General features: G+C 42.4%; 1 protein-coding gene across 1 annotated transcript in view; it reads right to left on the reverse strand.

The window, feature by feature from the left end:
* Positions 1–442: 442 nt before the first annotated feature.
* LOC115476518 (ankyrin repeat and fibronectin type-III domain-containing protein 1-like) overlaps positions 443–13,504 on the reverse strand; it is a 1,054,756-nt gene continuing 1,041,694 nt past the window's right edge. The window contains exon 24 of the mRNA XM_030212932.1: positions 443–1,896. Coding sequence (XP_030068792.1) covers positions 1,606–1,896 — 291 coding nt within the window. The 3' untranslated portion in view covers positions 443–1,605. The remainder of the gene's footprint in view (positions 1,897–13,504) is intronic.

A 13,504-nucleotide genomic window follows, 5' to 3' on the forward strand; every position in this document is an offset into this window, starting at 1 on the left:
AGGATCCATATTAAGTGTACTACATCCCATTTACATTCCCACAGTAAAAGCTTTTTGCTGGTGATGTCTATATGCTTTTATTGTGTGAGATCTCCTTTGCTGAATAAAGACTTTGAACCCACTTTGATGTGTGATGTATTTCTTTCGACCGCTTGTGTGCAGTCTGCAGATTACTGGTACCTTCGTTGTTTGTTATTTTTCTCCATACAGAATCTCTTTACTTCTAAGGCAAGAGAGAAACAGACACTGGCAAACCTTCACTGGAAGCCATGTAGTTCAGGAAAAGCCATTATCACCGATTTCCCAGACCAATTTATATTTTATAACTTTCACAACTTAAAATACTAGCAAAAAACATTTGTACACATAGCACCAGTGCCTTCCACCTTTTAAAATCACTCTGTAGTTTCTTTATTGTTTTGAAGAATTAGCATCTCTTTGATATGTCACTGCTTGCCTGAACAAACAACAGTCTGGAAAGAAACATTGAAAAAAAAGAAGATATGTTTGAAAAGCAAGAAAATACAGGATGAAGAAGGAACAGCAGGAGCAAAGAGGAGAGGGAGAGAAATGTGAAAGGGTCTGGGGAGGGAAAAAACAAACAGGTAAGAAATTTTAAACATTCACCATTCATCCTCAATTAAGAACTGGGTGGGGTTCATTCCTTTCTTTTTTTTTTTTTTTTAATCTAGCACATCACATGAGAAATGACACCTCAATTAGATACGAGCAGCAAATCAGTCTTTACTGTGGCCCATAAGGAGTTCAATATGTCCTCAGACTAACAAAGATGCCTTGAGTGGCTAATAAAACATCATGCTATTGGATGCACATTGGCCAATCACAAGTCACTGAAACAAACAGCAACAGAGAGAAAGCGAAAGCAAAGAATGAGACTATAGGATGTCAACAGGAAGCTCTAATGATGGAAGTGCAAAAGACAAAGTTTTTGCCTTGGTGTAGGACTTTTTGTTTTTTTGATTTCCACCAAAAAAAGAGTACAGAAGGTATGGCACACAGCTTTCACATAGGTCGAGTAGTTCTAGCACACTTTTTTTTTTTTTGTCTTTTCTTGCTTTTTTCTAAGAAGACAAATTATTTTGTTCCAGGAATTTGTGCAATAAAATATTTCTCAACATAACAGTGAAACAGTAAACAAAAAACAACCTTCCTTTAAAGGTCTTTTTTTCTCTGTTGTGGGGTTTTCCTTCTTCTGAGCAAATGTTTTGCTGGGGGATAGGGGGCACCATTCAGAATCCCATTAAGTCTCCGTGGCTTTTCATTTAATAAAAACCCAAACATGGAATTCTAGAGAGAAAAAAATATGTATTGCTTCTTTTCTATTTTTTTTCTAAAAATGTCTTCCTCTCAAATTCCATTCCTGTGACCATTCTCAGACACAAAGCTACTTGCTCTTCCTTGCTTCATCATCCATCTTTTTGCAGTTATGAAAACAATCCTCGATATGCCTTTGGTTTTAGTAAGTCATAATCTACCTTGTCTTTAATGGGAAAGTGACTGTCGTACGGAGGAAGCCTTAAAGAGCTGTAAAACTCAATGAAAAATGAAGATTTCCCACCCAGTACCCCTTTCACTTTTTTATTTTCATACAGTGGTTGCAGGCCCAAACTGGAACAAAAGAGGTGATGTTTCCCGAATTCGGACACAAAACCGACCCTTGGTCCAAGAAGTCTGAAGTGAGAAGGGAAGGAAATCATCTGCCAGCCATTGTTCTTTGTTGTTGTCCAACACAAAGACTAATCCAAAGTGATCTAGTTGGTCATGTCCATAACAGTAGGCTTCAGCATTTCCTAGCATGGTTCTGGATATATTGTTCATTTCTGTCACCACCAGTTTTACCACCTCCTGAGCTGATGTCTTGCTGGTTACATGGAGCTGTATACAAAGACATACAAATAAAAAAAGAGAGAGAGAATATGTGACCAAAACCAAGAGAACCATGGGAAACTCTACTTTGGTATGCTCTCTAACAATTGAACGAGTGAAAATTTCAAAGTCATTATCATCAATAAGGGTGACACCAGGTGGCTGGATTTAGAATGCATCATACAGGGTTCCAGAAGGTTCCTTGGTGCATGGTCCCCATGCTCATGGCCATTAGTACAACCCACTAGACTAGGAACACGGGAAACTACCTGGGTAGTTATGAATGAAGGTTCATGGCATAAGAATACCAACACTGAAACTGATTTCATTTGAAAAAGAAAAAAGGAAGTGCTTTGTTGCTCGTGACAATAATGTATTTTTAATTCACTGTAATGTTTAAAGTGGTCTTCAAGCTTTATGCCCAGTTCATTGCTGTTAGGGAAGGTTTATGAATGGGTAGGAGCTAAGTGCTGCCCCAGTTTTTGTTTCAGTCTTGGTTTGTTGGACTACCCAGGATTGTTATTAATCCTTTAGGGACAGGGCAAACAAACCTGTTGGGCTTCCAAATGTGACAAAGCCCCATGTGGTTCTGACTGGACAGCTAAACTGACAGAGGAGACAAAAGCTGGTAAAAATCACAGCTCGCCAACTCCTCATGTCCACTGGAAGATGATGTCCAAGCAGTGGGGAAAACAAACAGACCACTGTGAGCAGTGGTGGCTCTGACCTACCCTCACTCTTTTCTGCAAGCAGTAGACTTAGGGCAAAAGTATGCCACGGGAAGCATTGAATGAGCACATCTGAGAGGGACTCTCAAAAATGTTTGGATGTTAGGCAAGAGCCTAGTTTGCCTATGCCTTAATCCTGCCCTGGGACTACCTGTTTGATATGTTTGTCTCCACATATCATAATTCTTTATATAGTTTGAAACATCTAATATAGACATTTCAAATTTGTACCTACATTCAGCAGGACCAGTATGTTTTTTCTAGCAAAAAAGGTGCCGGTACTCAAATGCTAGGCCACCCTTCAGGGGTGGGGTGGTCACTGACAGACCCACCCCACAATGGCCAGGCCCCCTCCCCTGCAACCAGTCACAGAATCTATGACAAGGCAGAATTGGTGGTGTAGAGTCTGAGCTCTTTCATTAAAACTTGGGGTCCATAGGTCAATTTCAGCAGATAATGGAAAAGGTGTCGATACTCAGTACCCCTAAGTACCCCCTCAAAAAAAGCCCTGAGTAGGACTATCAAGGCAATCATATAACAGGACAAACAATAGAAGTCTATTCTACAAACGAATGCAGGCATCTACTTTTCTTTATAGAATACTAGCCTAACAGAGTATATATGAATCTAGCAGTTACAGTGGGGGAAATAAGTATTTGATCCCTTGCTGATTTTGTAAGTTTGCCCACTGACAAAGACATGAGCAGCCCATAATTGAAGGGTAGGTTATTGGTAACAGTGAGAGATAGCACATCACAAATTAAATCCGGAAAATCACATTGTGGAAAGTATATGAATTTATTTGCATTCTGCAGAGGGAAATAAGTATTTGATCCCTCTGGCAAACAAGACCTAATACTTGGTGGCAAAACCCTTGTTGGCAAGCACAGCGGTCAGACGTCTTCTGTAGTTGATGATGAGGTTTGCACACATGTCAGGAGGAATTTTGGTCCACTCCTCTTTGCAGATCATCTCTAAATCATTAAGAGTTCTGGGCTGTCGCTTGGCAACTCGCAGCTTCAGCTCCCTCCATAAGTTTTCAATGGGATTAAGGTCTGGTGACTGGCTAGGCCACTCCATGACCCTAATGTGCTTCTTCCTGAGCCACTCCTTTGTTGCCTTGGCTGTATGTTTTGGGTCATTGTCGTGCTGGAAGACCCAGCCACGACCCATTTTTAAGGCCCTGGCGGAGGGAAGGAGGTTGTCACTCAGAATTGTACGGTACATGGCCCCATCCATTCTCCCATTGATGCGGTGAAGTAGTCCTGTGCCCTTAGCAGAGAAACACCCCCAAAACATAACATTTCCACCTCCATGCTTGACAGTGGGGACGGTGTTCTTTGGGTCATAGGCAGCATTTCTCTTCCTCCAAACACGGCGAGTTGAGTTCATGCCAAAGAGCTCAATTTTTGTCTCATCTGACCACAGCACCTTCTCCCAATCACTCTCGGCATCATCCAGGTGTTCACTGGCAAACTTCAGACGGGCCGTCACATGTGCCTTCCGGAGCAGGGGGACCTTGCGGGCACTGCAGGATTGCAATCCGTTATGTCGTAATGTGTTACCAATGGTTTTCGTGGTGACAGTGGTCCCAGCTGCCTTGAGATCATTGACAAGTTCCCCCCTTGTAGTTGTAGGCTGATTTCTAACCTTCCTCATGATCAAGGATACCCCACGAGGTGAGATTTTGCGTGGAGCCCCAGATCTTTGTTGATTGACAGTCATTTTGTACTTCTTCCATTTTCTTACTATGGCACCAACAGTTGTCTCCTTCTCGCCCAGCGTCTTACTGATGGTTTTGTAGCCCATTCCAGCCTTGTGCAGGTGTATGACCTTGTCCCTGACATCCTTAGACAGCTCCTTGCTCTTGGCCATTTTGTAGAGGTTAGAGTCTGACTGATTCACTGAGTCTGTGGACAGGTGTCTTTCATACAGGTGACCATTGCCGACAGCTGTCTGTCATGCAGGTAACGAGTTGATTTGGAGCATCTACCTGGTCTGTAGGGGCCAGATCTCTTACTAGTTGGTGGGGGATCAAATACTTATTTCCCTCTGCAGAATGCAAATAAATTCATATACTTTCCACAATGTGATTTTCCGGATTTAATTTGTGATGTGCTATCTCTCACTGTTACCAATAACCTACCCTTCAATTATGGGCTGCTCATGTCTTTGTCAGTGGGCAAACTTACAAAATCAGCAAGGGATCAAATACTTATTTCCCCCACTGTAGCTGCAAGCACTTATGCCAGCCATAGAGCTGGTGTGTAAGTGCCTAAGTACTGCAGGCACCCATATAATGTTTTACATTGGTATGTATGTTTTTATGGAAACAGCCTAGTTTATGGGCAGGTTAGAAGTGTTTAAAATAAATAAATAAAATAAATAATTTTCAGTATTCTATAAGTTACACATGTAAGTTTGAGCTCCACTGAAGCTACCCTGTGGGTACACCATGAGGGCAAGCAGGTGAAACTTGGATCTTCAACCAAGCCTTTAACGGAAGAAGTAACTAACTTGTTAGTCTCACTCACACACACAAGGATTGACTCGGGCTGCACATATTGCAGAGAGACGTGTTTATCCACTCCTACCCTAGCTGAGATAATATTTAACCATCTCTCTGACCTCATGTGCAACTTTCGTCAGATCAATCACCTTACTTTCTAGTTCTTCCTACTTTCTTACTCATCTATATGTTACAACTTTGCCTTACCCCTCACTACCAATTATAATGTTCTAGTGTAAAGTGTTGCCATTGCAAGTAGTATACCATGCCATACTTTGTATTGTTGTTCAAATATTTTTACTGCTCTAATTGCCTCCTGCTCATGTTTGATCTATTCTTACTGTACACCGCCTTGAGTGAATTCCTCAAAAAGGCGGTAAATAAATCCTAATAAATAAAATAAATAAATTGTATAACCTGGCACCTCTGATTAAGCGTCCCGATGCCTTGCACTTAGCGCCAACTCTAAAACAGCATCTTGCTGTGCAATGTTGGCACTGGTGCATCCTCTTAAGCCATGTGAGTGGCAGGTATAAGTTGGCACACCTAAGTGTGCCATGTGGTATAAGTAATTTATAGTATTCTATAAACTACCAGGAGAGATGCCCATGGCCCGCCCATGCTTCACCCATGTGTACACCCGTCCTTGCATCATCATCAACCATTATTTGATATACTGCAAATTCAATAAATGTTATTAGGCGGTTTACAATAAAAATCAAGGGAAAGAAGGGAGACAAAAACAAAAAAACAAGAGACACAACACACAAACAAGAGAGAATTAGACAACAACACAAAGGGAAAAGAGAAACAAAAGGGAGGTGATACTTAGCTCAATAATAGAAACTAGTCATTACCGAGAAACAAGGAAAATATTAACTTAAACGTGCAAGGCGACACACATAAGGCAAGCTTGGGTCTGAGTATCAGACATACAAAAACATAGCTGCTGAAACCGACTACTAATTGTGGGAAGGTGTTAACCTTAGAGGAAGGCCCCAGTGAAGTAGAAAGATTGTGAATTTCTTTAATGCTGTATTGGAACGCATTAGGGCCATAACTGAGAAACAGGAGTCACGAGTGGAATCCAAACAATTCTGCATTTGTATTGGATCAACCCAGTGTTGTTTGTGTGAAGAGCAAAGAGAGCAAGATGGAATAAGGAATGAGAGAGTAGTAAAGGAAAGGACAAAGTCCTGAGCAATAGGCACTGAGGATCTGCCTTGTAGAATACAGGCCTAGTGCACACAGGTGCCTGTCTGTCAATTAATGGTGCTTTTGAAGCGTGCAAGTGGTATGTACCTCTAGGTGCCAGTTTATATATGTCACATGGGTTTAGTGCTTAGGTGGAATTTTGGCAGTCACAGACACACGTGTGCACATAAATGTTTAGAATAATGAAGTTTATGAATATGTGCATAAATGTTAGTATCAATGTTATATAATTGTTCATAGTCAGCACCACTGAACATACAAGTACATTATGGCTATGTATAGAGATACATCATATATAAACATATACATGGGCGTGCCAAATATTGGTGTCTTTACATCATGTAAACTACACACAGAAACATCGAATACACAGCAGCTGTTAGCATTGTACAGCTGCACTACCCCATCCCCTATCCGTAATCCCTATATTTAAACTTCTGTTCAGTGATCGCTCATAACACAGCAGACTTTCATGTTTCTATCCTTAAAATGCACACATCCCTCTGCCAGGCTAATGTCACCTGTACAACAACCCTAAAATGGTGAAAAAATAATGACATTTTGATTGCATTTCCCACCAGGTTCATGCATCTAACAGCTGCCATCAAGCTGCTGGACCCTCTGGAGAAAGGGGGACATGCTGCTCATCAATGCTTACCTTTTTTGGAAATGTACATCTTTTCTAATTTTGTATTTACCAGTGTCTGGAAGAAAATGCATTTGTTACTTTTACTACTATTTCACTGTTTATAGAATCTGGCTTTCTTAGGGGGTCACAGAGACTGTGAAGCATGGTGCAGCAGGTGCTGTGGATGTGGCAGGGGCACAGAGCAATTTATTTTTTGTGTCCTCTTTTTTGTCTCCACAAATATGGTAACCCTAACCCCCTCCCTCCCAAACACCTATCATGATCTCCCTCCACCCTCCATCACAACAATCCCTCATCTCCTTCTAATCCTCCACCCCAGCCACGGCTGTCCCACTGTGCCACCCCAGGAAAAAGATGAGGAGGATCAGGAGGTAGTTATAATATCTGACAGTGAGGAGTTCCAGCCCTTCAATAGCCCCCACCCCTTGCTCTCATGCAGCTAATGCATTATCCCGTGTAGCATCTAGGGGGGGGGGAGCTCTGTTTGCTACCCCAGATGCAGCAGAGATGAAATAGTAGTTGCACTGGTGCAGGAGATGGTCAGGCAACAAGAGGCTCTGGACTTGAGGCTAAAGGTCATACAGCACCTTTATACTGAGAGGATGAAGTGTGCTCCAGAGCACATGCTGGGTACCCTTGGGGACCTGGTAGCTGCCCTAGAGTGTGCTGGCTTCATCCAGTTTCCCTTCTTTCCTGATGCTTGGCCAACCCACTCTTGACATCTGTCCTTCTCCTCTCCCTGAAATGGACTCTGTCCCTCCCCATTCTCCTTCTGTGAACTGTCGTTTTTTTTTTACATTTTTGAATAAACTATTATGAACATTGCAAATCACTATTGTTACAAGCTTTATTGCTATTACGTGTTTCCCCATGTCCTCTGACATGTCCACATGCACTCACAGTGACACACAGCCTTACTCCAAAGCTATAATATGGAGAAAGATACACATGGGACATAACCCAACCTAATGTTCTGTATGCCTGCCTTCTCCAAAGTGGTTACTAAGACCCCATATACTACTCTTTTATGGAGCTCATCTTTGTCCAGATTCATATGACATTGTGTATAGGGAGAGTAATAAGAAATCCAGTTCCTAATAATTTCATGATGGTAGTACTGCACAGGTACAGAGACTTATTACTCATGTTTTACATAACCCCTACAGCGGACATACTCCATATTTCCTTCGGGTGCAGGGTACAGCTTGCAATTTGTCAATACAGTAGCCATATCTTACAACAGTAGGACATGAGAAGATACGTTTCCACTCCATATATGCCATACAAGGGCTTACTATTGAACCCTTGCCACCCCAGCAATCACCCAGCCTCTGCTATCCTATGTTGGCAATACATAGGTCGTGTGAATCAGGTCCTACAGTAACCGCCATTGAATTTACTCCCCTGTTCCACACAGTGATGTTACAAAAAGGAGACAAGAGTGTGAAATCATTTGTCTGGCTGTGTACAAAGATAGAAATAATGTAAACTTTTGCTACTGAAAACATGCATTACAGTGAGCACATGAGTCTCCTTCCCCCACAGCAGCCCCCACATCCATTTACATAAAACACGCCAACAATCTGGGTCTCAGGAATGAATTGGACACTGTCTGCTGTATATTGTCTGTGAGCAATCCAAGCTTTGCATGCCTGTTCTTTAATTACCCATGGGATAGACGCCTTTACACATTGCACATGTACTCAGTGATGTGGTTTCCCCAGCACCACAGCCTAAATAGCATCCACAGATGACAGGGCCTATAACATGCCATGTGAGGGAGTTCCTAACAGACTTTTGTAGTGTATTCCAATAACAACAACATATCACATCACATTCCTATGGGTACACATGGCACCCCTGAGAAGACATCCAAGTACAAGTACGGCCATTAAGGCATAGGCCAGATACTCTAAAGAGATATCACCGAGGCCTTGAACACATCTACGGCCCCCAATTCCCTTCCTGCTGGACAAACCAGGCAACATTATGTGTGCTATGCCATGGTACCACTCCATCCATTACTTACATCCTCCATACTCCAGGGTCAGGCTTTGTGCAAGAATACCACAAGCATTATTCTAGTTGTGCTGGGAGCTACCTTTGATATAAGTGTGCCACATACCAGTTAGACAGGAATTATATGGCCTTCAACTGTTCTAGACACAGATGTACCAAAGTCCAGCTCTTCCAACAGTCACTGGCCCTTTGTCACAGTGGGGCAGGCCTTGGAAGGTACCTGTGTGACATGCCAGGATTGTGCAGCCAGAACATTTTCATTTTGTGTCATTTCCAGGAATATTAATTTTGTTTTGGTTTTTTTCCCCTTATGTCATCATGGGAAAAATGGAAAGTGTGTGCATTCTTTGTGAATAGTGCATGCACAATCTTTTGAAAGAGTGCCACTATTTGATGACACATGAAATAAACGTAACATTTTGTGCTTTTTCTACTCATTTTTATTTGCCAATGACATGAAATAGCATAGGATATTTTACTGACATTTTCTATGTCATTTCAATGATACACCTTGAGATTTATATGCACCTGTCCCAATGACTAAAATGGTTAGCAGTGCAGCTGTAGAAAGCCATCAGTCACAGGATCCCTGACTGGCATTAAAGTGATATACAGGAAGGGACCACAAAAGTGGAAGTACACTCAATCTCTATGTAGGACAATCATGCAAAAGAAGCCTACCCTACTCCTTCTTTTGTACTATTAAAGTAATTTAGGCAGGGGCCATTGGGGAAAGCTCCAGGCCTGGACGGGTATAGAGGAGAATTCTACAAACTATTAAAAGAAGAAATAGTAGCACCTCTTACCTCAATGTTTAATACCATAGCGCAGGAGAAACAAATGCCCACCTCCTTAAGAACTGCACAGATCATAGTGATCCCGAAACCAGGGAGGGATATTCAGAAACCTGAATCTTATAGGCCAATATCGTTGCTTAATTATGAGGCTAAACTATTCGCTAAAGTCGTGGCCAATCGCCTATCTCGAATACTGCCAGACATCATTGAGGAATCTCAGGTGGGATTTGTACAGGGTAGAACTATTACCAAAAACATGAGAAAGATTTTGGCAACATTGGAGAAGATGTCCACACAAGCCATGCCGTCGGTATTAGTTAGTTTTGATGCCGAAAAGGCGTTTGATAGGGTAGTATGGGGCTTTCTATTTGGAACTTTAGACGCCTATGGTATAAAGGGATTTTTTCAAGAGGCGATTCGAGCTTTATACTATTTACCACAAGCCCAGGTGTGGGTTAATGGTATTTTGTCTTCTCCATTTCCCATATATCGAGGAACTAGGCAGGGCTGCCCACTGTTGCCCTTATTATTTGTTCTGACCCTAGATCCATTAATAAGAAATATCCAGCAGACACCCGATGTACAAGGTGTTCAGATGGGAACAGAAACTTTCAAAATAACAGCTTTTGCTGATGATTTACTAGCCCATGTAATTTACCCAGAAGCACCACTGACAGCTCTCTTAGAGTATATGACAGAATATGGCGACTTCTCTGGATTTAAGCTCAATTTAGAGAAGTCTGAAGTTTTGCAGAGGGAGGGAGACCAACTAAGAGATAGGCTGGGACGGTTACTGTTAAAGTGGGCAGAGGAATCTTTTAGGTATCTGGGAATTCGTCTGACAATGGACACCACCAAACTTTATATAATCAATATAGAAAAGCAATTACAGGATACTAGACACTCTCTTGAAAGATGGAACCATTTACCGATATCATTAATAGGTAGAATAAATCTATTTAAAATGATCATATTCCCAAGATGGCTCTACCTCTTGCAGGTACTGCCAATACATTTGATCAGTAAAGATTTACGACAGCTGAATAGAATCTGTAGGGGATTCCTATGGGGGGGGGGGGGGGAAGAAATCCAAAGTGTGCTTTGAATATTTGAATGATGGATGGGCACGGGGTGGGCTAGGATTATGTTGTATTAAACGATTCAATCAGGCATGCCTTCTGAGACATCTTAGGGATTGGCTGTTTAACACAAATCAATATACCCCACTTAGTTGGGAGCAGGCTCTATTTAGGCCTTGGCATTTGAATTTCTTATTACAAGCAAAAACAAAAAGCTTACCACTTAGCATTCGGAACAGCATATTGCTTCAACCTCTGAGAAGTGCTTGGAGATTTCTTATGCAGTCTTGGAAATATAACCCCAATGCTAGTGACCAGCTCCCATTGCGAGGGAATGGGAACTTTCCACCGGGGCTGGAGAAGGGTTTATTTGATAGATGGTTGGCACAGGGGATTACTTTGCTAGAACATTTAATGAATGAAGAGGGTATTCTGTACAGTTTTCCGGACCTGCAGCAGAGATTCTCTTTAGCCACTAAAGATTATTACACATATCGACAATTGCATCACTATTGGTTCAGTGTGGATCAAGATGGCACGAGGTTGGGCTCTAGGCTTCGAGATTTTTTTGAAAGGGGATGCACACTGACAGGTGTCAATATCGAGTTTACATAAAGTATTGGAGTCCCTTAGCCCCCCCCCCCCCGTGCCTATGAGATACTTGAAAAGACATGGAGCAAAGACTTGGGCTATGAGCTGAAAGGAATAAATTTTGCAAAATTGATAAAAGATATACCAAGACAAGTGGGAAGGGCAGAGCTGCAGGAGAGTCAATACAGGGTAATTCACAGGGGGTACATATCACAATCACAAGCAGTAAGGGCAGGATGGATATCTGATGCTCAATGTCCTAAGTGTCATAGAGATAACACTTGTTTGCATGCATTTTGGCGATGTGATCGAATAAAACACTTTTGGAAAATGTTACAGAAATATCTTGAACAACTATTGGGACATAGACTGCTTACCTCCTGGAGGGGAGTGCTTTTGAATAAAAGCAATGCTTATGGGATCTCAGACAAAAATCAGGAGTTATTCTTGTGTAAGGCCCATGCAGTGGGGAAAAAATGTATACTCAGACATTGGCTGCAAGCTGAGCCACCCTCCTTTTGGTACTGGAGAAATAGATTCCATGAGCTAATGCTCTGGGAGGCCAGGGAGGCTTACGGTAACCCAAAGAAAAGAAAGATCTTTGTTAATATATGGTCTAAATATTTACAAAATATCTCCCACAAGGCTAGAAGTGCAGTGCTTAACAAATTGGATACGTCCTAGATAGTGAGACATCCAGCAGATATTTGCTCCGGATTTTGGACCGGTTAAGACCTGTAATAGATATTGCTAGTATAATTACCATGAAATAAATAGATAAAGGTAAAGGAGTAAAATAAAGGGGAGGTGGGGGGGGGGGGGGGAGGAAAGGATGTAAAATAATGTTGATGATGTTAGACTAGATGCATATGTACAATTATGACATGACTGAATGTTTACAAAATGTTTGACTTTATTGGTTTTGTTTGACGTGGTACATCATCAATAAAAACCGTTGAAATATAAAGTAATTTAGGCAGTCATATCATGTGGCATATCTACAGTGCAGCTACCATACTTCCATGTTTTGAACTTAGTGGTACAAATGAAGACCTGAAGAGCACTAACCTATTTAGCCTTTCCTCAAATGAGAGTTCCATCCTCTTTACCATTTTGGTTGCTCATCTTTGAACCTTCTCTAATTCCACTGTATCTTTTTTGAGCCAAAGAGGGGCATTTTCAAATGGGGACGCCCATCTCTAAGGGCACCCATCTCTGAGGACGTCCCCTTGAAGGGGCGGGGCATCCCGTATTATTGAAACAAGATGGGCGTCCATCTTTCATTTTGATAATACGGTCGGGGACGCCCAAATCTCAACATTTAGGTTGACCAAAGAGATGGTCGACCTTAGAGATGGACAACCTCGGTTTCGCTGATAATGGAAACCGAGGACACCCATCTCAAAAATGACCAAATGCAAGCCCTTTGGTCGTGGGAGGAGCCAGCATTCGTAGTGCACTGGTCCTCCTCACATGCCAGGACACCAACCGGGCACCCTAGGGAGCACTGCAGTGGACTTCACAAATTGCTCCCAGGTGCATAGCTCCCTTACCTTTAGTGCTGAGCCCTCCCAACTCCCCCCAAACCCACTCCCCACAACTGTACACCACTACCATAGTCCTAAGGGGTGAAGGGGGGCACCTACATGTGAGTACAGTGGGTTTCGGGTGGGTTTTGGAGGGCTCCCATTTACCACCACAAGTGTAACAGGTAGGGGGGATGGGCCTGGCTCCGCCTGCCTGAAGTGCACTCACTAAAAACTGCTCCAGGGACCTGCATACTACTGTCATGGAGCTGGGTATGACATTTGAGGCTGACATAGAGGCTGGAAAAAATGTTTTTAATTTTATTTTTTGGGTGGGAGTAAGGGGAGGTCATCCCCCATTCCCTCCGGTGGTCATCTGGTCAGTTCGGGCAGCTTTTCGAGGCTTGGTCGTGAAAAAAATTGGACCAAGTAAAGTCGGCCAAATGCTCGCCAGGGACGCCCTTCTTTTTTCCATTATCGGCCGAGGATGCCCATCTCTTGACC

Source organism: Microcaecilia unicolor, chromosome 8, assembly GCF_901765095.1.
Source record: "Microcaecilia unicolor chromosome 8, aMicUni1.1, whole genome shotgun sequence".
NCBI classification, from domain to species: Eukaryota; Metazoa; Chordata; class Amphibia; order Gymnophiona; family Siphonopidae; genus Microcaecilia; species Microcaecilia unicolor.